General features: G+C 53.0%; 1 protein-coding gene across 2 annotated transcripts in view; it reads left to right on the forward strand.

The window, feature by feature from the left end:
- The window catches only part of KDM4B (lysine demethylase 4B), a 130,386-nt gene that overhangs the window by 65,467 nt on the left and 39,864 nt on the right, over positions 1–25,055 (forward strand). For both annotated transcript variants that reach the window (XM_028519232.2, XM_028519230.2), the window contains exons 7-9: positions 6,922–6,971; positions 10,832–10,935; positions 15,271–15,408. In XM_028519232.2, coding sequence (XP_028375033.1) covers positions 6,922–6,971; positions 10,832–10,935; positions 15,271–15,408 — 292 coding nt within the window. The remainder of the gene's footprint in view (positions 1–6,921; positions 6,972–10,831; positions 10,936–15,270; positions 15,409–25,055) is intronic.

A 25,055-nucleotide genomic window follows, 5' to 3' on the forward strand; every position in this document is an offset into this window, starting at 1 on the left:
TCCTAGTTGACCCAGAATTTTTATACTGAATGGTTTGAATTTTATATAGATTTTTATTTGCCACCCTGGTGATAAACCTTTGGTCTTCTAATACATTTTTGTGCCTGATTTGCTGATATTTTATTTAGGACTTTTGTGGCTATGTGAGACTAGCCTGGTGTCTTTGTCCTGTGCTGGTGATAGGGTTTCTCATTCATTCATTAAAAAGTGTACCAGATTCATAAAATAAGTTCACTAACATCTGATGCTCCTGCCTGCTCTTTAGTGTAAGTGGGCCCTGGCCCTTAGTGTGAAGGTTTACTAGGACTCTCAGTAAAACCATGAGGGCGTGGTGCCATTTTCAGCATCTCTGACCTTGTCTTTTCAGGGTTTCTGGTTTGTCTGCTGAGGCTCATATTAACCTGGAATGCCTTGGTCCAAGGCACAGAAGATGCTGAAGAGCTGAATGCGCTTGTGACTGAGCCCAGCACCTGGGGTGGGGACTGTGGCTCACCGTTCCTGTGTCTTCAGGGCTGGGACATTTTTAACAGCTTTACTAAAGTACAGCTTTAAATGCCGTATGTAAAATGCCATACATAGAGGTCACTTGAAGTGTTTGGACACTTCAGTAGATCAGTTGACATGGTTGGTCTCAGTGGCTATCACATTAGGGGTGACTACCTGTCATTGTGGTTCTGGCCCTTCCCCTCCACAGAGCAGACATGTGGAGAGCGAGGCTACCCTGACCCAGCTTGGCTCCAGCCAGCTTGGAGAAGGCACCTCCGTTGCTGAGGGCTCTTGGGGAAGCCTATTCTGAGATGCAGTTATTCTGCTGGGCCCATCCAGGCGTTAGGGCGGTGTGTTGGAACTGTCCCACTGACTCAGGGTGAGAGAGGTCCCAGGCTGTGGCCACATAGGGGCTTTGTGTTTGGGGACTGCAGTAATGGTGGCTTTAATGTCTGCCTGGCACACAGGGCTCTGACAGGGCTCCTGGCATTTGGAGCTGCCTTGGGCTCCTGGGCTTATGCAGGTGGCCTCCAAGTTGACATGTGGTGTTGGCACTTCAGTGGACTCTGCCTTCTTGTTTCTGTTTCCATAATCATAGCGTGTTAAACGGCGATGGACCCATCTGCCCAGGCCTTGTGCAGACACTGTAAAATTAACTTTCTTACCCTTTGACATGCATCAGGCTGAGCTGACACTTCCAGAGGACTCCTGGCTGGACCCCTGCTCTTGGCATGAGTTCTTCAGCAGAGAGGGAGGGCGGGGAGATGAGCCTTCTTATCACCAGCTCCTAATTGCAGGGAGCCTCGTGCCAGTGGAAGCTGTCAGGCCTGGCGATGAAGAAATTCCAGGTGCTGTTGTTACTGGCAGAGTCGGAAGAATCTTGGCGCGGAGCGTGGAGAAAGTCAGTGTTATGGTGTTGCAACTGCTGATTCTGAACAAGATGATCCCAGGAAGGGGCCCTGCAGAGACTGGGGGGCCTCGTGAGGAAGGGTGGTTGGGGATTTAGAGCTCTGACTTGAGAGCCTGGCCCCCATCAAGTCTCATTTTCCTTGCAACTGGCAGGATGGGGTGCCGGGAATTACCTTATTACCATAGAAATGCTGCCCTCCCCACAAGGGAACCAGTCCCACTGTGAGAACAGTGCAACGCAGAGTGGCTGGCAAGTGCGAGGAAATGAGGGCCAGCGACCAAACCAGCCAGGGGGCCAGTGGGGCGTGTGAGAGCACTTCACCAGGGTGTCACATTCCCTGTCCTGAGGATTTGCCCCGTGACCACGGATTTTCTTTCTGGTCTGAGAGGCAGCACTCCCTCTGGCATTGCCTGTCCACCGCCTGGGGGGGAGGAGGGGCAGAGGCCAGACCCTACCCACCTAGCTTTTTGAAGTCTTGTGTGGCTGCCCTAAGGCAGTGACACACAGGATCCCAGGGCTGGGCTGCTGGAGTTCAGCTGGATGCACAGGTACTGTGTGGTACGTGCACTGCAGCATAGCCCTCTCCTGGGGCATTACATCACTCACCCAGACGGGTGGCCCCAGGCGCCCGCTACACCTGGTGGGTCCAGGGTGAGGTGGGAGGGAACACTGAGAGGCCAGTTGGTTGCCTGCAAGGCACAAAGCCCTGTCACATGTCCTCATAACTAATGGCCCCTGAGCAGGTCCTGGCTCTCTAAGATGCTCTGTGTTCCTCTTCCTGACACACTCATTTAATTTTTAACTCACAAGGCATTTGCTTATTTATTTTCATTGTTCTTGATAATAATTCTAAGCCATTAGAGGGGAAAATTATATTCAAAAATGCTGTTTCACACTTTATTTGTTTGGTGATTTAGAGCGATGGAAAGTAGCACATTTGCTGGCTTTTATAGTCTGATAATTATTCACATCCATCAAGCCATTCCAGGGGAATAAACAAAACACCGAGAAAATGACACTATTAATAGCATCCTCCCCGGCGGACAGGAGACTTCCTCGGGTGTGTTGGTAAAATGGAGGCAGCCTGTGCCCCAGCCGAGGCTGGCAGCCCTGCCCTCGGAGGATGCGTTTCTTTTTAATCACCTGGCTGTGCTGAGAGCCACCCAGCCACCTGGCCAAGGCCTCCGCCCACCCAGCACCCACGATGCATCTGGTGTCACACCCCTGGAGCCTCTTCGTTGGCCCTATGGATACTGCCGTGACCTGCACAGGAAGAAGCCCTCTGAGGGTCAGTGCCTTGAGGTGTCCCCAAGCCGCCAGCCTGGACTCAGGCCTGGCCTCAGTGTTAAAATGGGGACATTGTCCCAAATGATGGTCCTCTACAGTGTCCAGTCTTTCCAGTATGTTCCTGAACCCCAGTAAATGGTCCAGGCTGTTGGGGGCCTAGACCTCTGCTATTGCCCTGTGGACAGATTTTTTGGTTTCAGCTTTGCCTTTTTTGAGGTGGCCATGATTGGAGGGGGTATATTCACTGCCCCAAACACCTTGAAAGGTGGAGCCTTGAAACCTGGAGAGGCATAGAAGGTGGGAGACACCGATCTTCCTAGGCTGGTCCAGTCCTGGAAGGCAGCATCCGGACCTAGGTCTGGCAGCTCATTGTCCTACCACCTGAAGTGTGTTTCCTCCTCCCTTTCCCCTTCCCTCCTTCTCTTCCTTTTGGTGAATTGGTTTGTTGGCCTATCATTTTGTGAAACTGCTAGACTGTAGTTGTTTGTTTGTTTAATACTCTCTGAGGATATGTTTATTGATCCTAGAGAGGGGGATCGTGGGGGCAGGGGGGGGGGGAGAGAGAGAGAAACATACATTGATCCATTACCTCCCTTACATGCCCATCTGGAGATCAAGCATGCAACCTAGATATGTGCCATGACTGGGACTCAAACCCACAACCTACAACCTACAACCTTTTGGTGCATGGGATGACTCCTCAGCCAACTGAGCCACCTGGCCAGAGCTGTAGTTGTTTCTTTCTTTCTTTTTTCTTTTCTTAAAGATATTTTTAGAGAGGGGGGAAGGGGAGGAGAAAGAGAGGGAGGGAAATATCAGTGTGTGGTTTCCTCTCATGTGTCCCCTACTGGGGACATGGCCTGCAACTCAGGCATGTGCCCTGACTGGGAATCAAACTGGCGATCCTTTGGTTTGCAGGCCAACACTCAATCCACTGAACCACACCAGCCAGGGTGGCTGTAGTTGTTTCTTAACCATCATGTGGCTTTCCACATGTCTTGGGTCCCCATGGCAGGGCCCGGGTTCTGGGCTCCTGTCTCTCCTGTTGCATCCCGTGAACCTTATACCTAATCTAAAAACATGTTTTTTTCTCACCAAGCCCCTGACGTGTGCAGAAAACTGACTCTCCACCAAGGTATCTGGCAGACAATGCCCGAGTTTGCCTCTTTTGGCCCCAGGGGCGATTCTATGACACTAAACCAGAGTAACAGAGCCTGTCACGTCCTGCTGCAGCCCCTGCAGGGTTGCCTGGACTGGTTGCCAGGATGCTGTTTCGACCATGCAGCCAAAGATATGAACTAAACTTTCTGTGACCTGGTTTAGAGTCATCCAGAAGAACTTTGTGTAAAAAACCTTCAAAAGCAGAAAGTAGGGAGGGGCTTTTAGTTATGGAGATAAAGACACCTGAGGATGGGGGATGGCTCTGGAGAAAGTTCCACAGGGACAGTTCTGGACTGGCTAACCTCAGGGCCAGGACTTGCTTTGTGTCCCAAGTGGTGGCCAACATGTCCCCTCGGAGGTGCCTGCTGTGACTGCCCTGGGCCACTGACTTACAGCCAGGCTCCCACAGGCAGTACCTGGGGCTGTGTCCAGAGGAACCTGGGTAACCCTGCACAGTGGCCTGTCCCTCTTGCAGCCTCTCCCTCTGAAGCCCATGGCTCTGTTCTTCCTCCCACTCTGCCCTATTCCTTTCTCCACACATGTCCAGATTGTTTCACCATGACCTCTGGGTTGGGCTGCAGACCCTCCACACCCTACCACTGGCCTGGACTGAGCTGACTGCCCAGGGGGCCCAACAGACACTGCTGTGTCCTGAGAAGGGGAAGCATGTTGACTGAATCTGGGGTGGGATGTAGCCAGCCTTGGAGGAGACATGGGGGCCGATGTGCACGTGAGGGGACACCAGCCTTGCTGGAGAAGACTGCTTGTGCTGGTGGAGAGCAGCCTGGGGGACCCAGGTGGAGGGTGTGAGAAGCACTGGGGCTGACCTGGAGGAGGGAGGGAGGCCAGGGGACTTCACCCTAGCCTAGCCCTGAGACATAGAGGCACCCAGAGGCCAGGTCAGAGGACCCCCATGGTTGTCTGTCCAAGGAAACCACATAAGAATCCTCTACCATCTAGCTTACGAGGGCTGTCACATATAAAGAGAGACTACCTGGGTTGCAGGCCGGCAAAACTGATTGGTTTTAACCCTGAAGTGACCTTGTGGTGGGGACAGATCTCCTAGAGAGCAAGACACACTGCCCCCATATTGGTGACCAATATACTGACTCTGCTCTGTGGTCCCAAGAACTCGCTCACTAATGTCCAGGCAGATGCTCCTTGCCCTGAGGTTAGCGAACATACTTGTCAATCCCAGCAGCTGCTGCTTTTTTTCCCTTTTTTCCTTCCAGAGCCAAGCCTGAGAGTCAGGGATGACCTGACTTGGTGGCAGGCATAATGCTACGTGGGACTGTGACAGGGTGCTATGTACAAGGCTGTGCTCTGGGGGGCCCCAAAGAGTCCTGGGGACTTCTCTCCAATGGCAAACGTCAGTCCCTGTTGGGAGGCCAGCTCTGTAGCTGGCTCACTCGGGCCCCCATGTCATCAGGCTCACTTGGGGTCCTCAAAGGGCCATTCTTGGTGGGAGAGGGAACCCTTGGCACACAGTTCTGGAGTTTCTCCCAGCCGTTGAAGGCCGGCAGGACTAATAGCTATTGAGAAGGAGCCTTTCCTATCCTCCCGTCCTTTGACTGGCTCATCTTCAGTGCTGTGTTGGTAAGTGGCGAGGGGGCTTCTTGGCTCCACCGAGATTGTCGCTGGATTATTCCAGGCAGTGGGAGGCACTACTCACTCTGGGACATCAGAGCCCAGGAATCCCTGTGGCTTTGGCTTCCCATCCTCGAGTCCTTTCTGATCTCCCTAGGGGCTGCTCTCCTGAATGCTCAGCCCAGTGTCCTGCAGTCTGGACTTTCTGATAACAGAGAAGCCACGTTCCAATGTATTAAACTTTTAACATCCACCAGATTCAATTAATCTTATCTTTACAACTCCCAATTACAGGCGGTAATTAAGTGAAAGCAGCATTGTAGACTGGGGATATTGCATTAATCATCACAGCCTCGGTGCCGGGAGTTAGTCCTTCCAGTCCTCTGGCGTCTTCCCAGAAGGGACAGAATGTTTCATGTCCTCATCTAGGGGATGGAAATCCCACAAAGGTGTTTGGATTGGGGTTAACTTTTATTGTTTTGTGTGATAAAAGGCCATTTTAAAAAGAGTAACCTCATCTTTGTCCAGACGATGGAAAATTCTCTGACAACAGCAGGGTCAAAGGGGCTGCGGCCATCTCCTCAAGGGCCCCGAGTGTGCCCAGAAATTAATTATTTGTCTCCTGTTAGATTAGAGACAACACGATGCTGAACTAATTTCCTACACCCACCCCACCCCCCTTTATTTTATGAACAGAGAATAATAAGCTGCTCAGTTGGAATGGGCTTAACCAGCGCCAGCGTCTGGGCAGTCGTCCGCGTTCCGGGTGGGTGCCCGTCCTTTGCTGGCACCATGAGGGAGGGGGAGGGAGGGGGAGGGAGGGGCCCCATGATGCGTCGATTTGACTCGTTCCAGAATGTGAGATAGTGGCCTTGTTTATCCTGGTACAGGCCTATCCCTTCAGCACTATTGACATTTAGGGTCCAATCGTTCTTTGTGGGAGGCTGTCCTGGGTGCTGTGGGGATTGAGCAGCATCTCTGGTCCCTAACCACTCAATGCCAGGAGCACCCCCAGTCCTAACAACCATGGGGACATTGCCCAGTGTCCTCCAGAGGGGGAACAGGATCAGTCTGGTTGAGGCCTACCTTTCTGGAGTTCCTCCTGGACAGACTCAGGTGCACTCAGCACTTGTGTCATTAAGGACTTGCACTGCCTGCCTTTGTTTAAAAGTTGAGGCCTTCAACTTACCGAGTCCCCTGAGGGGCTGGGGGTGGCATGTCAGTTGGGTGGGGCTGTTCAGCACCTCCCCATCTCAAGATCAGCATCAGCAGGATGTCACTGTTGCTTCATCTGTTTGCAAACTTCCACCTTGCATCTTTTTTATTTATGATGGAGCTTCATAATCTTTCAAATATAAAATGCAAAAAAATAAAACTTATGAAGTGGATGACACATGAAATGTCTCCCCGAGGCCAGACTGGCTCTCTGGGGACTATCAAGTGCGTGGTGACCACATGAGCTCACTTCTGATGTGCCTTCCTTCTTGTAGGTACGCCATCCCACCAGAGCATGGCAAGCGCCTGGAGCGGCTGGCAATTGGTAGGTGTCTGCGGCCAAGGGCAGGGGCCTGGGGCCTGGGACTGGGCAGGGCGAGGTGGGACAGGTGGGAGCAGGGGAGGCCACAATCATCCCTTTCGGGTTTCACTGTGTTGGGGTTTCAGTTTCAGGGAGCTGCAGGATGTCACTGTCTTATTTTACCATTTTCTTGCACCCTGTGGCTCACCCTTCTTTAAGTCTTCAAGTCTTTGCTCAGTCTTAAAAACAAGCAGTGAGGAGCAACCTACCCTGGGCCCTAGAGCTGCATGGTGACTTCAAGGCCCCTGCCCTTTTGTATGGGGCTTGACTCACCAGGCCTCCCTCATCAAATGTTCCTTCTAGCAGCCACTGTCCCACTACCTGTATTCATACCCTTGCTAGAGACTCATGGGGCCAACGGATTTGTCAGGGTGGTCCCAGACTGTGTGTGTTGAGGGATGTGTAGAGACCTGCCAGACATCTAGCCAGAGGGTGCTGAGGCCCCTTATGACCCCGATGAAGGGACTGAGCAGGTGATCTTCCATTGCTCCTGTTCCTGGCACCCTGCTTTCTGTCCCAGGGGTCTAGCCCTCACTTGTCACCTTGAGAGCCAGCCCGTCCCTAGAAGGCAGCACCTAGGTGGGGGTGGGGCGGGCCATGGGATTGTTTGGGAGCCACTCCAGCAGCACAGGGCCCATCTGATCATCCTGACCCTCTGGACTGCAGTGACAGGCAGCTCAGCCCTCCCTGAGCAGTCTCAGAACCTTCTGGAAGCCATCATTCAACACGGGTGCACGCTCCCTCACTGCCAGCTTGCAGTCCTCTGGTCCTTCCTCACACCTCACCAAAAAATGGCCATCACACTCTCTTCCCCTTTCCATTGGTGTTTTGACTTTGGAGATGGGAATGGTGGATCTTTCTGGAAAAAGAGGGGCCTCTTGTCTTAGCTGCACTCAAGAGTTGTGCGCCTGCTCAGTAAAAACTACACACCAATGACACAGGTCCTGAGAATGGAGGAAGGGTGAGTAGGGCACAGGCCCCTCAGGCTCCCAGGTGGACGGTGTTGGTGTTAACATTTCTGTCAGAAACTCCTGTCCTCATGGGAGGGGCTGAGCCCTGTTCTCCAAAACATGCCCTCAAGGTAGAAATGCCACAGTTACAGACAGCCCTAGTCAGGTCTATTTCACTTCATTATGCTCTAAAATACAAGCAAATTTAAAATATTTTCCCATTATGTATACTTTTTTAATTATCATAAACTCAGTGACTTAACACAAATTCCCTCAATTTTGTTGTAAACCTTAAACTGCTCTTTTAAAAGTTCTAATTAAAAACAAAACACAGATTCATTTGCTTATAGTTCTGGAGGTCACAAGTCCAAAATGAACCTTATGGAGTTAAGACACAGGCGTGGGCAGGTCCAGTCATTCCAGAGGCTCCAGGGAGAACCATTTCTGGCCTCTTCCAGCTTCTAGAGGCGCAGCAGCCCTGGCTCGTGGCCCCTTCCTCCGTCCTCACAGCCAACAGTGTAGCTTCTTCCATCTCTAACTCTCACCCTCCTGCCTCCCTCTTATGGGGACCCTGTGATGACACTGGGCCTTCAGGAAATCCAAAGTTTTCCCCATCTCCAGGGGCATTAATTTAATCCCATCTGCAGAGTCCCTCCTGCCAGGGAAGGGAACATAATCACAGATTCTAGGGATTTGGGCAGGGACATCTTGGGTGGCCCCTGTTTGGCCTACAGAGCCGAAGAGAAAACATCTCTGGGCAGTCAGCACAAACATGCTATGGGGCTGACACAGCTGGCATTGCCTGACCGTTGCCCACAACTTCTCTAAAGTCTAGCAGTTAGCCACGCCTGGACTGTTGTCGATTAATGCACCTTTTCTACTGGAAAAGCTTTGCATGATTTGAGTGTGAGCTAGAGAACCTGGGTACGCTGCGGGGCCCTGGCCACTCTCCCTGGATTTGGAGCTCGGCCATGCTCCCTGTTCTAGTTCTGCAGCCAGGGAGAGCCCTGTGGGTCATGTAGTTCCTGACTCCCAAGGACCTGTACAGTGGCTAGGAGGCTTAGTGGCCCCGGGCCGGGAGAAGAAGAGCAAGCAAGCTCTGAGGTCTACAGGAGGCCACCCATCACGGCTTCTTGAAAAATAGGAACTCATTAAGTCAGTCCTCGGCAGGGTGGAGCAGCTTCGGGAATTTGAGGAACTGGGTTGCCGGCGCTGGAGGAGAGTCGGGAAGCCATAGTGAGGCCTTCCTCTAAGAGCCCCTCGCACAGGCCTGCTCTCCCCTCCTTAGAGGAAGGACAGGGAGGTTCCGGGGCACATGAAGGCTGCCCTCTTTGGTACCCCTTCCAAACTTTGTTGGGGGCAGGCGTATCCGACTCTATTATTGAGATGGGTGGAATGAGTTTGCGATTAATATGGAAAATGAATAGCTGCACTCCAAATGGGCTCACTGGGAGAGTTGTGGAGCCCACAGAGCATTAATGTGTTGGCGCATTATTGGTGCTAATCACTTAAAATGTGTGCCTTTATTAGAGCTTTAATGAGAGCCACTTAAACTGTGCATTAAAAAGAGGAACTGCAGAGAGGCCGGCGGGCCAGGCGGCAGGCAGCCATAACTCTAATTGAAATGCTTTTAGTGTAAGGGAAAGTTGCAGGATTTGGTAATCTTTGCACTTTTCAGAAGCTTGTCATTGTGTCCTCGCAGCCAGGCTCCGTCTGCTAGCCCAGAAAGCAGCAAAGCCCACCCTCCCCATGTCAGCCTGTGCATGGGCCATGTGCTTTGCACACATATGTGCACACACACACAATAATGTGTCCTCTTTAACCAATGACACACCGAAAGTGTGTATCTCGATCTGGGCCAGCTTCCAGAAGGGTTCTTGGGCCGACCGTGCCACAGGATCAGTTCTGGAGGCTGGTGGATGCTTGGGCGCATTCTACGCCTCATCCTCACTGATTTCTCATGGTGGCCCTTCTTTATCACCTCTTGGTACTGGTTTGCTGTGAGGAGCCCAGCTGCCTTCTGGTAGAATTCTAGAATTTGCGTTTCTTTAGCTACAGAATGCAGTGTCATTGATTTAAGTTCGGCCAACAGGTGGTTTTGGTTAAACAGAGTTTCTGAGCAGGTAGAGCTGATGGTCCAAGTTCCATTTGTTTATAAGTATTACCTTAAGTTACCTACATGGGATGTAGTCTTGGACAGAAAGCATGCCCACATGTGAGCTTTGTACGAGAGGGTAAGGGACCTGAGCTGTGGACGCAGCCAAGGACTAGAGGCCTCAAGTGGGTCGGTTGATAGCCTGAGCCTGTGTCTCCTGACTTGCCCAGTGGCCATGGGGACTACATGTGCAAAGAGCCAAGAGCAGAGTCCGGGCAACTCGAGTGGCCTCCTCTTTGTGGCAGACTCAGTCATGGTGTGTGTGGTGGGGAGGGCACCACCCATTCCTCACCGATCACGGCTTGTTTGGTTCTAGAACGTTAGCTTCTGTGTCCCATCTCTTAGGCTGTGCTCTCAGGTGGCTGAGTGACCACGTGGATGCCGTGCAGTTGGTCATTTGGAGGGGAAGTCTCTGTGCAGCCATGCCACACCCCGTGCCTCCTGTGTGACCATACATGTGTGCCATGGGTATGTGCCCTGTTACACAGACAGCCCTGGCTTGTCTTCTGTTCCATTTTCACTAAATGAAGGCCAGAGAGTATCACCATTGCTGTCACTAGCAGGCACATGGCTGTGTGATAGGGTCCGTTTTTTTGGTTCCCTTGGAGCTGCAGGCTTAAGCTCTAGGTTCTAACAGGAGGAAGGAGCTGCCCCGAAAGAGTTGTCCTGGCCCAGGCCCTGTCTTGGCCCTTACACTGATGCCTGTTTTTTCACTCCAGGGTTCTTCCCCGGGAGCTCCCAGGGCTGCGATGCCTTCCTGCGGCACAAGATGACCCTTATCTCACCCATCATCCTCAAGAAGTACGGGATTCCGTTCAGTCGGGTATGTAGGAGCTGCTCCAGGAGGGACTTCTGGAGCCTCAGACCTAGGGCACCAGAAACATCCCAGGAAACTGGCTTTTTAACTCTCAAGAATGTTCTAGAACAAGGGCAAGCCAGGGAAGGACCACATTGGCTGGACAGTCAACCTCCAATTCTTCCTGGTGGAGGACAATGGAATAGGGCAGAATCCAGTGGGGCCTTGATTTTCCCTCCCACCCCCTCCTAAAACCAAACCCAAACCCAACCCAAAACTAAACTTCAGCCAGGTTTGGCCAGTGGGTGGTCTCTCTGCAGGGTCCTGCGGGGTCCGGGTTGGAGAATGGAGTGACAATTCCTGCAGACTTTCCAGGAAGCTACGGAAGACCCCAAGGCCTGGGGCACGTCCCTCTTCTCCCCAGTGGGGGCCGGTTTCCTACCTCCTCCTTCACCTTTGACCTCTGGCCCTGACCACAGCCCAGGACAGATGGCCTTAAGAGAATGAGTACCTATTTATAAATGAACTACCTGGGTCTCCCTCGAAGGGGAACCTAAACTCATTTACTTTACTGCTCCATGGGATGAAGGCCTATGATGAATAGGCCTAAAGCCAGGGGACCTGGTTGGTAGAAAACCCACTGCCCTATGAAGGTCAGGTGGCAGGGGGTGAGCACCTGAGGGCCGCCAGTGGGTCTCAAGGGCACCTGGGGGTGGAGGTGGCTCTGACCTGGGGTCAGGCTCCCCAGCTGTGCATTCCAGGCAGTTCCTTCTTGAAGGACAGGCCTCCTGAGCAGCAAAGTCTAGGCTTGCGTCCCCAATCTGTCCTGGAAAGAAGCGTGTGCTGGGAGCCTTCCAGATAGGCCTGAGAGCCTGGGGAGGGGGGTCCTGTGGGAGCCTGGGTTCCAAAGACTCTGCCAGAATGACTTGTCAGGGACAGCGGCCAGTTCCGAGATCAGACCCTCACACCTCACTCTCACCTGAGTGTCAGCTCATCAGAAATTGCTTCTGATACTCCAGTTGCACCACCGGCAGTGTTAGTGCTCGGTTCTGGGATTCACTCTTTCTGCAGGGCCTCGACCAGGAAGCGACTCCCAGCCATCGCTTGGTCATCAAGTCACAGGCTGTTTTGCTCTGAGAAATGCAGGTTTTGCATTTCTTCTTTTCTGTCTTCGGTCAGAGCACCCTTTGTTCTCAAGAAGCTCACAGACAGATCCCAGCATTGCTCCCCTGTGGCACCTCCTGGACAGGGTGCAGGGCTTGGTGGGTGGGACCCCTTTTCCTTCCTGTGGCCAGCAGGGCTCGGGCCTTTGTCTCTGGGCTCCGTGGATGCCCTGTCAGGGTTCAATGTGTGCCCCTGATCTGAGTTCCTGGTGGTCTCTGAAGGAGTGATCCCACATTCTGCTTATAAATCTTTGTAGCAGTATTTACCTCTAGGAGAAAAGGCAGATCAATAGCAAGCTTTTTAAGAATTAAAAGTGTGTATTTCTGGAATCTGCCATTGAGTTCCTCATTTATTCTGTGCGCGCTTGCACAAGAAACCAAATTCTGGGCTTTCCCCATGACTGGAGCTGGGGGCTGGCGCTCCCTTCACTCCTTATCACTTTGCTGCTCAGACTATCCATCATCCCCAATGCCTTCTAATTTACTGTCGGGATAATGTTGATGGCAGTGACACAGAGGACAGACACTGTGGGCTTGAAACGAAGCCACCGGGACGTAGATTTTTCTGACGGGAACATAATCTTCTTGTCTTAACTGAGTGCCTTTTCTGTTCTAGGCCTTGATTTATGGTGGGGGGTCAGGCCAGGGAAACTAAGCCCCAAAGGCAGCCTGAGCCTGGAGTGGGGGCACCTCCCTCACACTTGGGGTTGGTTGTCAGGCGTGGCATCCCCGGCACCCGGCTGTGTCCCCGGGAGGCTCTGTACTCGCGCAGCATGGAGCCCTGCCCTGGTGGCGAGAAGGGGGGCGTGCAAGTCAGTGGTAAAGGAAAAGTGAGATAGTGCTTTCCAGGATCTGCCCAAATAAAGTAAGGAAGTCAGTAATTGTGTTAAAAAATCGGAGCTCTGAGTCCTATGGCAGAAGCTGACCCAGAGAACCCTGGCTGTGGATGGGGCGGTGGGAACCTTGGGGATACACGAGTGTTCACTCCCCCCGTCTCCTGCGGCATGCTTCATTCCCCACACAGCTGTCACTTGGACGGGAATTTAAAAATATAACTTAATGCACACTGACTTCCCTTGATTGGTGCAATTCATTATTTGAAAAGAAAAATATCTTAATATTCTTAAGGGCTGGCTTTTTTCCAGGCTGTGTCAGTTTTGATTGATTTTTGACTCTGTGGTTGGCTTCTGGAAGTCTCCCCCCATCCCTTCTGCTACCCATTCTCCCCCAACCAGGATTTGACGTCTCACTGGTACTTAAACGAATCCAGTGATTTCTGCTCATCTCTCTGGGGGAGTAAGTAAAGATCAGCAGGCCTGAAAACCTACAAATCAACAATAAAGAGATGAACTTCAAGATAAATAAGGAGTGGTGAAGTCTTGAACAGATTTCATACAAGGAAACATATGCATAAACCAACATGGTGTGACTTTCTGTGGATTTCAGAGAAAGGTGACCAAAGCTAAGAGGAGATCCCACTGCACACAGCCAGGCGCAGAGAGGGGAGCAGAAGGAACTCTCACCCTCTATGGGTGAGGGTGCAAACAGGCAACCTCTGTGGGAAAGCAGTTGGCGGTTTCTTGGACATGTGGCCATGTACCTACCCTGAGACCTGGAGGCCTCTCTTTCGGGTCTCCTTATTCAAAAGACATGTAGACTATGTCTGTGAGAAGACTGGCCCACAGGCATTCCCAGCAGCTCTACTCACCAAAGCCCCAAAGTCTGTCTACAGGAGAATGAGCACTAGTGATATATCCCCACCACAGAATTCCCTCTAGGAACAAAAAGGAGAGAAAGACTGATGTGCACGTGGGTTGAATGAATCTCAAAGAGCAAAGAGGCCAGACACCAAAGTTCAGGCTGTCTGATTCTGTTTACGTGAAACCCTAGAAAGAAACATGACCCGTGGTGCAGAAAGCACACTGACTTGAACGGTACTGGGGCACTTCAGTTCCCCTGGTACGTGACATGCTCTGTTTCTGTCTGAGGTGGTGGTTACTCAGACTCTGCACAAGCTGTGTTCTGTGCCTTCTACTGACTGTAAGTCAAAGGAAAGACAGGCCCCCCCAACTTCAGAGAGCTGCTCCCATGCCACCAGCCCCAGCTTCCACAAGTCCCGGAGAGGGAGTGCTAATGATCCGCACTATTGTTTGTGGTCTGTCTTTGGGCACAATCATCTCTTGGAGTAGCTTGATTGATGGGCACAGTGCAGCAGAGTGGCAGAGGGTAGTGATGGTGGTCATGGGAAGTGTTCCCTCCCTGGATGGGGGGGGATGAGGCTGCAGCCCCACCTTTTCCTCCAGGTTTCAAGTGGTGGTTTCAGAAGCATCAATTTGGAGTCATTGTGGGCCCCACCCGTCACTCATGCCCATGTCCTGGGGTTGGAGTCTCTGTTCCAGTGTCTGGTTGTCCAGACCATTTGAATAGGTCTTGAAACATCAGCTCTCTCTTTAGAGATCTGACCTTGACATTGTTTCCCTGCACATGCTGATGTGTTTCTTCAGTCTCTTTGACCTCGTCTGGAAGCCCCACCTCTTGGAATAGAGAGGACAGATTCTGTGCTTATGTTGGCGAGGGGACTGAGGTCATCTTGGGGCAGGTCACTGCATTGTGCGTATGCTCTGTCTTCACTCAGAAGCTCTGCAGCTGCCATCAGTGTTGTCTGTCCCCCTAATGTGTGGGAACATCCCACAGTGGGCAGGAAATCTGGCATAGCCACCTTCCTCCAAAATGGGAGACCCCTTCCCCTCACCGAAAATAAGTGCCTAGAATGGTAGCATCCAGCAGTCCCTGTGTGTCTGTAGTTCACCCCTCTTAGGAGTGCTAACTGTTGTCACCTCGGGGCTCCAGCTAGGCTGTGGTGAGCGGGGGCTGGTAGTGAGCTGTTGACCTGGCTGCCGCCATACCTACTTTATCAGCCTCCTGGGAAGTTGGCTGGAGTTTTTGAAGTTAGGTAGAGCCACCTCTTACTTGGCAGACTATTGGCTCCTGAAGTCAGGACCCCTGGCACTCATTGGGAACTTCTCCAGCCCATATCCCCCTTCTGTGTTCCTTGGTGACTCCAGATGATCTTCGCTACCAGCCCGTCCCTGTCCTGGGCCAGGTGTGACTTCTGGTCCATGAGCCATGCACAAACCCTTCTAACTCTGGGCCCCCCTCACCTGTCAGCCCCCTTACCTGTCCAACTCTTCTTCCTCAGATCACACAGGAGGCCGGGGAGTTCATGATCACCTTTCCCTACGGCTACCACGCTGGCTTCAATCACGGATTCAACTGTGCTGAGTCTACCAATTTTGCCACCCTGAGGTGGATTGATTACGGCAAGGTGGCTACTCAGGTTAGTGCCCTCAGACACAGTGAAGGACTCTAAAAAGGGGGCTGGTCCCTCAAAGCTGGCTCTCTGGGGCCCAGGCCTCCGCAGTGGCTGGGGGCCCAGACTTCCTATCCGGGTTTGTTTCTGGGATCTCAGTGAACTCGACCCCAGAACATTTGTTGCCTAGAAGAATGGGGATGAGCCCTGAGTAGGATGGGTATATGTGTGGGAGATAGAGCCTGGGTGAGCCTGGGGCCAGGAAGCTCCCCAGGGGCTTCCTGGAGGAACCCTGACATGGCAGACCCTGCACTGTCTGGGCCTGAGGGCTGCCTGCTGTGTCGCCACTGTGGGAGGGTACTGAAAAGTGGGGAGACTCTGATTTTTCCCCCAGTAATTTGCCATTCTTGGTCTCCAAGGGCTGATTGTCAGCTAAAAGATGTGACATCTGAACTGAGTGCATGTTCTCAAATTCCCCTAGCTCTGAGTGCACCTGTCTTTGTGGTTTTGATTGACAGCTTGGAGGGTATAACAAGTCTTTGGAGCTGTTGAGTGTGGGGCTGGGTCATGCCTGCCTCATCTTCCTCTTGCTTATTTCCCCCTGGTGGCTTTGGAGGTCCGGGTGATAGCATATATATAATGCTAATGACCTGCAGGCCTACCCAGTCAAGTTGGGGATGACAGGACCTTGGAGGGAGAAGCAAGAAAGAGGACTCTCGGGCCATAGCAGGCCCAGCTGTTTCTCAGTAGCCAGTGCCAGGGGCCTTCCTCGAAGGACTGCCACTGCCGCCATTGATGCTGATCTCGCCTGCCCCAGAGGAAGACAGCAGGCTTCTCCCATCAGGGTGAATTCGTGCCAGGCTGCCCCGGCTCACGGGTTTCAGCCCCTTCTGGCCCTCTGTCTCCATGACAGAGACAATGCAGCCATTTGTGGGCCTTTCCCTCTGGCACTGAGCACATGGAAATGTGGAGAAGCCACTCCAGCTGGGTGAAAAATGGGGCATTTTTTGCCAGCCTCTGAGACTTTCGAGTCTTGGGTCCTGCCACAGAATCACTTAGTTGTTTCCAGTCAGGGCACAGGGGCAGGACAGACCGTGTGGTCACTATGGACGAAGTATACCTGGAACCAAGACCCCCACCCGTGTAGCATTTTCTAGACCTGAGACCTTTACAAAGAGGATCCGAGCTGTGATGTTCAGTACAGTGGCCACTGGCTACACGTGGGTGTCTGGTGTTGAGATGTGGCCCCATTGCATGGAGATGTTCTGGGAGGGCAAACACGCACAGTGTCTGAGACCCAGGTGTGACAAAGACAGGAAATATCCCACCAAACATCTGTTTATATTGGTTATGTAGCCTATTTTTGTATAACTTGAGTTATACAAAATGTATCATTAAAGTGAATGTCACCTGTTTCTTTTTACTTTTTGAATGTGGCGACCACAGACACTAAGATTACAAAGGTGGCTTGCATTATATTTCTATTGGAAAGTGCTGTTCTAGATGAATCAGCTAGACTTTATTTTTCTAATTGTCTTTTTCTAGCTTTACTATTTCAGCGGTTTAGAAAGGGAAATGGATTTTGTAGCAAGGAAGATAAGGGAGGTGCTTCCAGGATTTAAAAGCATTGGGCTTTTTATACTTCATTGAGAAAATCATGGTGCAACAGTCAGAGACCCGGGCCGTCACTGAAAGAGGAGATGCCGACGTCAGGATTTGCCTGTTTGATGTAAAGGAGTAAATACCCGGGGCATGTGATTTTGTTGATTGCATTAAGTAGGGGTGCCGTGAATGCTAAGACTCAAGGCAGAGGGAATCCTCGGGACCTGCCTGTGCTGTGCCCTCCTGCCTCAGTGGGACTGGGGTGGAGCCATGAGCCTGGGGCCAGGCCTGTCCTGGGGAGGCTGTCAGAGTTGATGCTGCGCAGGGCCAGTGGGGACTGCCCAGATATTAAAAGCTATTTTCGGTTTCACCCATGTTCACAAACAAGTGACATTTGGGAAGTACAGAGCCTTAAATTGGGCCTCCACGCTTACATTGCCAGGCGGCGTAGCGTGAAATTACTGAACAAGCGGCCTGTGGTGCTCAGAGTAAGCTGGGGTTCAGGGCAGGTGTCCAGGCACCGAGCAAGGCTCCCTCAGAGAGCGGGCCTGACTGCCCAGACCCCTGCAGCAGGAAGGCAAGGGGTTCAGCCGGGGAATGACCACTGGCTACCAGGCGTCCATGCGTGGCAGCCCTGGATGTCACCTCTCAGGCTTTGGGATGTTGAAAGGGGGCCGCCGTTCCTGACTCTTGCAAGCTCTGCTGCCCCTGTAACTAGTCCAGACTGCAGAGACCGCCAAGGCACCTGGCCTTACAGATAACAAGCTGAGGCACATCAGAGGCAGGACCTCAGAGAGTCCAGGCCATCCTTCAGGTCGGCAGGCAATCACTCCCCCCCCCACCAGTGAATGGGCGACATCTACTCACAAGGGCCCACTGGCTGCAGGAGCAGGGAACAGCGAGCAGACATTTAATTTCCTCTGGATGGGAGTTTCTTCAGCCAAATACTCAAACCCAGTACCCAGCGGCTCCTGTGAAAACCCACCCTAATCAAAGGGCAGCCCGTCTTCCTCGCAGTTTCTGGACCACAAGTTCCCATCACTGCTGAGCTTCTTGGGCTGTGGTGGAGTGTGCAGGGGGCTGGGCCTCCATCTGGAGAGCCGGGCATCACTGGCAGTAAATAGCAGGGGCTCATACGTAATGATTCAGAACGCAGGCCAGTCTGTTGGGTGAGCAGGAGGGGCCTGGAACCCCAGAGGAGGAGGTAGGGATTACTGGATGATTTTTACAGCTTCAGGGAAGGGGTTGGGATCATCCTGCCAGCTTCATCCATCAGCTACAGAGACTTGGAACTGATGAATACACATCATTGAAAGTTAGAGAATAAGGCAAGTAGAAAGAAGGGGAAACACACCTTGCATTTCTCCTCAGCCATGAAAAGGAGTGAGGCGCTGACACTCACTACAACATGGATGGGCCTTGGACACATGATGCTCAGTGAGAGACGCCAGACACAAGGCCACACTGTGTGTGCTTCCATGTATGTGACACGTCCAGAATAGGCGCATCTGCCATTGGTGGGCTGCTGGTGGGCCCAGAGGGGCAGCCTCCGCAGGGTGTCTGCCATCAGTGGGACGTGTGTGACTTTTGATGTAGCGTTCCTCCCTTTCAGTGAGCGCATGGTGGCTTCACACATGGGGATGGTCGTTGGGTCAGTAGTTGCGATAGTGGAAAATTTATATGTGTGACCAGATTGGATGAACCCGTGGGATATTATGCACCCATGAAAAGGGTTCGCTGGATTTATTGGTATAGAAAGATGGATATGGCACTTTGGATGAATAAACAGGTTTTGGACCCTGAGATACAGTCCATTTTGTGAGTAGGATGGAGGTGGGGGCAAGGGAATTTGCCCAAATATTGGTAGATGTTAGGTATATATGGTGGAATTTGGCATGCCTTTAAAATATACACCAATTCTCAATATGTTTCTGTCTTTTTCTACAACTTAAAAAAGAAAAAGACAAGTGTAGCTTTGTAGGGCTAGGGTTGGAGTGATCTTAGCCCTTCCTAGGTCTTCCCCATAAACCCCTGCAGCCCCTCGAGGGGGAAGAGTTTTGTTGTTGTCATTGCTATTAGTGGTCATTTGTTGGTTTGTTTTTAAAACAGGAATAAAAAGACAAGCTGAAACTACGAGGACCTAACAGCAAGGCCAGCCCTGGCTGCTTTGAGCCTGTCTTTCTTCTCCCCCATGCCCTGGTCTGGAGAGAGGGAAGCATAGAGCATCTGGTGCAAACCCAGCCCACTGAGCACCTTCCGTGTGCTTAGGAGGGGGTCCCAGAATGAACTAGGACTGCCGCCACCAGGGAGAGGGTGAAAGTGCAGAGCTGATAGGCCCTGAGGGCCCAAGGGCTCTATGAGGGCTGAGGTCAGAGTAGGCCCCATGGGTGTCCCTGAACCAGCCACACTCATCACCATGTGCCCCTGTGATCACACGCTGCTACTTTTGTTTGATTTTGAGTGACCTTCTTCCTCAGAGCCACATCTCCTAGTGATAGCTTTCTTGCTGTTTGTCCCTGCCCGCCCCTCCCTCTGCCTCTGCCTCTGCCTCTGCCTCTGCCTCTCCGGTTTTACTGGTGTCAGCAACACGCATCAGTCTGTGACCCTGGGCTTTGTGACCTTGCGAGGACCAGAGAGAGGGAAAGAGACTTTCCTAGGGTCAGAGCAGCAAGAGGGCCAGACCCTGAACGTCTTTGGCCTTTCTCTGCCTCCCTCACCCCACTTGGAGGGGTCTGTGCCTGTGCTGGGTGCAGGAGATACCTTCCCTGCCCTAAGTGTCTCCCAAGCCAGTCGCCTCTTCCTGGTGGGTGTCCGGTGCTCAGCCGGGGTGTCTGGAGTGGCTTCTGGGGGCAGGGGTCACTTGATTCAGAGAACAATTCCTGGCATGTGCTCAGATGGTGGCCTTTGTAGTGGGATTACCAATAGGGAGATCAAAGGGTTGCTTCATTCTCACTCAGGGAAAATAAAATGTGCACATACCAGCCCTTTTAGGACTGAACTCAAATTAGTCCTACAAAGCTGCATGCCTCATTGGATTAGCTTAGCGTGGCCCTAGCTGCTTTCTAGGTGGGTGGTTCTGGGCAAAGCCTGACAAGACCTCTCCCCTCCTTCATGGGCTCTTGGCTGTGCTAAAAGAATTGCCTGCAGAACTAAACAGAGTGAGAGGGATTTAAAACCCAGTTTGCAAGGCCAGGAGCCTGGCTGCACTTAACTGGCTTTCCGACAGCTGTCTGGGCGCTGCCTGCTGAGTGCACAGCTTCCCTGGAAACATGAGCTCCCCACAAGAGGCATCAAGCAGGGAGGACGTCTGGAGGTGGCCCTCACTCCCTCCACTCCTGAATCCAGGGTGGGAGCCTCTCCTAAAATCTCAGCCTGGGGTGCATCAACTTAATCACTTGTAAAATGTGAACCAAATTGTTTCTGCTGCCTGCAAGAATGTGTGCCTTCTATTTGGAAATGATGCTGCCTGCTCCCGGCTGCTAACCTGGAGCTCAGAGGCAGGTGGCAGAAGGTGAGGGTGGGAGTGGAGCTGGAGATGGACAGAGGAGCCTGGAACGGGCCTGTGCCCTGAGCCTCCAGGATGTAAGTTGCCTGCCTTGCCCACCTGCACTTCTGCGCCTCCCTGACCCTCTGATTTATGGGTTGGGTAGCCAGGGGAACGGGGTCCACAGTAAATTGCTGTGTGAAACCTGTGTCTTCTCTCATTCCTTCCCCTAGAAATTCTTGTCACTGTCCCTGGTGGTTTGCTTGGAGCCTGTTCCCTCAGAAGCTCAGGGTGTTCTAACACCCACAGTGGTGCAGGGAGGGCCAGGGCTGAGACTGTGGGGGAGCCTAGGAGGCTGGCCTTGGAGCCAGCATCCCCTTCCCTGCTCGGTTTCATTTTGGAAACACACTCCATGTTCTGGAGTGGCCATTGACAGCAGGTGGGATCCACTGAGGAATAGTGGGTCTCAGGCAGAGTTTCCCTGTGGCACTGTGACATCAGGGTCCAGTTGTTTTCTGGGGTAGGCATCATGGGCACTCTGGGGGGTTGAGCAGCATCCCTGGTTCCCACCCACTCAATGCAAGGAGAACCCCCAGTGTGACAGCCACAGGTGTCCCAGAAATTGCCTAGTGTCTCCTGGGGGCAGAGTTGCTCTAGGCAAAGGCTTTGGTCTAGGAGGGTGGGTCTAAGGCATGTTTTTCAGCCTATTTTGCATTATTTCTACTCCCTCACCCAAATCCTTTTACTCCATTTTCCCCTAACTGCCCCTAGTTTTAACACCATAGACTTGCTGTGTGTCTATTTATGGGCTCTTTGTACATCTGTGCTCTCTACACAAGGGAGAAAGCAGTGCTGCCCCTGCTGAGGATGCACAGGAGGGTGGGTCTTGGGGATGCCTTCGTAGCCCCCGCTGGCTTGGCATGGGCAGGGCTGATCGCTTGGTGGGCTCCCCTGTGAAGCACCTTCTCCCCAGTCTGGAGGCTCTGAGGCCACAGAGGCCTGCTGCTCTGGCCCAGCCCAGGCGGGCCCAAGATGGAGGCCTCTGGTCTCCATCCTTCCTTTTCAGTGCCACTGTCCATCCACCCCCCCCCACCCCCCACCCAGTTCCTGCTCCTCCATATGCTTTCTCCCCTGGCACAGCTCCACTGTGACAGGCTTCGAGTTCATTCAGGCAGGAACACGTCGCAGAGAATCACAAGTGTAATTGCAGCCCTCTCCCCTCCGTGAACATAGCAGCCTCTGTCTCATCGTGCGTGCTCCCGTGGCTTCTGTTCATTCCATTCCTGGTGGTGTGTGTGTCCTGAAGAGCAGCCTCACCTGTCTGTGGTTCCTTGGGAGCTGGATGCTTGGTGCTCTGATGGGCCTCCACTCTGCTCCTTGTCCTCCCTGGAACTTTGCAGCTTTCTTGTGGTGGGTGACAGAGAGATGTCTTCACCTCCTATCGGCCCAGATCCCTCTCTCTTCCTCTACGCCTATCCCTGTGTCTGGGACTATCCCTGGGTTACAGGCAGCTGTGTTCAGACTTCCCATTTGCTTGGAGGGAGGGCTTCAGAAAGCCATGCTCTCCTCACCCCCAGGCATGTGGCCACACAGCACTGGGAGAAGGATGCTGGCTGGTGTGTGGTGTGCTCATGTCAGTGGGTCTGCTGCTCCTCATCATTACGGCTTTGCTGCTTTTCCTGGTAGAACTGGCAGTCTCTCCCCCTTGGCTGACATTGGGACTGGGTCACTTTGGGGGCCATCCTAGACAGTGTGAGGTGTTGAGCAGCATCCCTGGCCCCCACCCACTTGACGCCAGTGGCACCCGCAATCATGACAACCACAGATGTCCCAGATATCACCCCCTGTCCCCTGGGTGCAGAGTCACTAGGTGAGACCTCTTGGACTAGTGAGGTTCCTCAGTGGGTAAGTTCTTCCTTCTGCACCCTCCTCTTCGCTGCCCAGGCCTCTGTTGGAGCTGTTAGCTGGTGAGCTCCGGGGAACAGAGGCCGCCTCTGGCTCAAAGGGAGGATCAAGGTATTTTCTAGGTGAGGGTGTGCTCTGGGTAGATGGGCTTCATTGGCAGATTGAGCATGTGGCCCCCTGTTCTGCCTCCTGCACTTGCCTCCATCCCCACCTATCTTTCAGGGGCTGTCCTGCTGAGGACAGAGTTTGTTTCTCAGCCTAAGTAAATACTGTGGCGGTGGATGAGGTTTGTTATGAGGTCAGGCTGGATGGGCTCCCTTCTTGCTGGTGGTGATAGAACCTGGAGGAGAGGAAGGCTGAGTCTCAGCAGGAGAAGTGGGAGCCCAGAGATGAAGAGCGGCCAAGGAGTGGTGTGGCACTGGTGCTTGGCTCTGTCCTCTGAGCAGGCAGCTGCTGTTAGTGTTATAGGAAGACCTTGGAAGTGCCTGGATCAGAGTTTCCTGGGCTTATTGTTGTTATTCTCATTGTGATGGTCATTGTCATCTGTGCAGAAAGGGTGGGAAGGCAGTCACAGATAGGCAGAAGAACCTTCTTGGCTCTCCAGCTGTGGCCAGCCCGCCAGGACAGGACTCAGGAAGAGGAAGGGAACAGGTTTTGAAGGACCGAGGTCATGCCTGCAGGCCCTGGCAAGGCCAGCAGAGACACACGGATGAGGCTTCCTTTATGTAGAAAGAGAAAGAGGGTGGTGTTGGGGCTCTGGTCCCCTCAGGGGTGCTGTGTCCTGCCGTCTGAAGGTTCTCAAGATCTTGCCTGCTCCCTGGCTGTTGGGTCCTGGTGGCTGGCGGTAGAGTGGTGGGAAGCAGGCCCTGGGGCCAAGGACCAAGGGAGCCCCTGCTGGTACCTAATTGTTTTGTTTATGAAGCGCTTCTGAGAGCTTCCAGTGGATTTCCTAATGAACTGGTTTGTGGTGGCAGCTCTGCTGGAGGCTGGTAATCACATCAGAAACAGGGGGCCTCGTCTGTGAACCCTCGGAGCAGAGCAGATGCCACCTTCTTGGCTGGGTTTCTACCCCCATCTTTGCGTGGTTAACGCTTTGTGGTCTGAAGAGCCAGGTTATACACCCCAGCCTTCACCCCAGTCGGCCATGGGACATATGTCCGTCACCCTCATTGTTTGACACGCACTCAGCAATCATCCTGCAAGTCTGTGCTCAGTAGCTGGAAGGTGTGGAATGAGACTGACGGGGTACAGAGGAGGAGACGGATGGGGGCTAGGGTGCTGGAAGGATTTCTGACCCTAGAAAAAGCACTCAGAGCAAAAGGGACCCTGGGGCAGGGCAGCGAGAGGCAGGCCAGCAAGTACTGCCGAGGAGGGGAGGGTCCAGTTGGCGCTGCCGTAGGGCCCAGTGTGTTCATGTCCTGGGCCCCTGTCACAACATGTCATGAACTGGGGAGCTGGGCAGCAGCAGTTTGTCCTCTCCCGTCCTCCCTCCAAGGACTCCGGGGGACGGGGGGCTGCCTCCTTCCTCTCCCCACTTCTGGGCATGGCTGGAAGTCCTTGGTGTTGCTTGGCTTGTAGACATATCTCTCTAATCTCTGCCTCTGTTGTTACATGACCCTCTCTCTGTGTAGCTGTCTCTCTTACAAGAACATCAGCTACTGCATTTAGAGCCCACTGCTAGTCCAGTAGAGCCTCACCTAAACCAGTCTGCAGAGACCCTATTTTTAAATCAGGTCCCATTCTGAGGTCCCTGGTAGCCATGAATTTGGGAGCACTCTTCAGCCCTGTACCCCTGGGAGCACAAGGTCGGTGGGGGGCGGGGTGGGGGGTAGAGAGCAGAGTCCCTAAGGGGAAGGAGAGAAAGGGAGTGAGACTGCCCAGACGTAGGCGGGGTAGGATGGGGAGGAGGGACAGTTTGGGCCTGGTGTCAGGGCCGGTGCCCTGGGACTCTGCAGTAGAAGGGGTAGGGGATGCGGGGAAGCAAGTGGTAGGAGGTAAGTATCCGGCACACAGTGGGCCACTTAGTGAGCAGAGAGGAGGAAGGACCAGTGCCGGGCTGCGCTGTCCAACACTGGTGCTCTCCAACACTGGCAAGTCTGAAGTCACTCACTACGCATGCAGCCATTTAACTGTAAATTAATTAAAATGAAGTAAACTTAAACATTCTGGGCCTTAGTTACAACCGCAAGTTCTAGTTAAGAGCCACTTGGGCTAGTGGTGACCATATCAAACAGCACAGATATAGGACATTTCCCATCCTCTCAAGCAGCTCAGCAGGACATCCAAGTGGAGGTGTCCTGGGCAGTGAATGGTCACAGGGTCTGCAGCTCTGTGGCCAGGGCCGGGAAGTGCTGATAGAGTGCAGGGGGCCTTTGGGTTTGGACGTATGGCCCTGCAGGTGACAGCAAGTTGTCAGCTGGGAGGCAAGCCCACGCCTGGCCTGCTCTCCTCCCAGCACCACTGCTGCCCCCCTCCACCCCTACCCCAGCTGCCGTGGGGCTCACTGTTCCTGAGGGCCCCACCCCATGCACAGAGGGCACTTTCAGAGGCTGTTGGACCCTTTGGGCCCCATGCAGCTCTTTATGTCCTGCCTGGCTCCTGACTTAGGGCCAGAGCTGGTGCTGCTGTTCAGTCAGAAAGTAAGAGAGTCCCTGTAGCCAGATGCTCTTGGATTAATGATTTC

This window comes from Phyllostomus discolor, chromosome 8 (assembly GCF_004126475.2).
Source record: "Phyllostomus discolor isolate MPI-MPIP mPhyDis1 chromosome 8, mPhyDis1.pri.v3, whole genome shotgun sequence".
NCBI lineage: Eukaryota > Metazoa > Chordata > Mammalia > Chiroptera > Phyllostomidae > Phyllostomus > Phyllostomus discolor.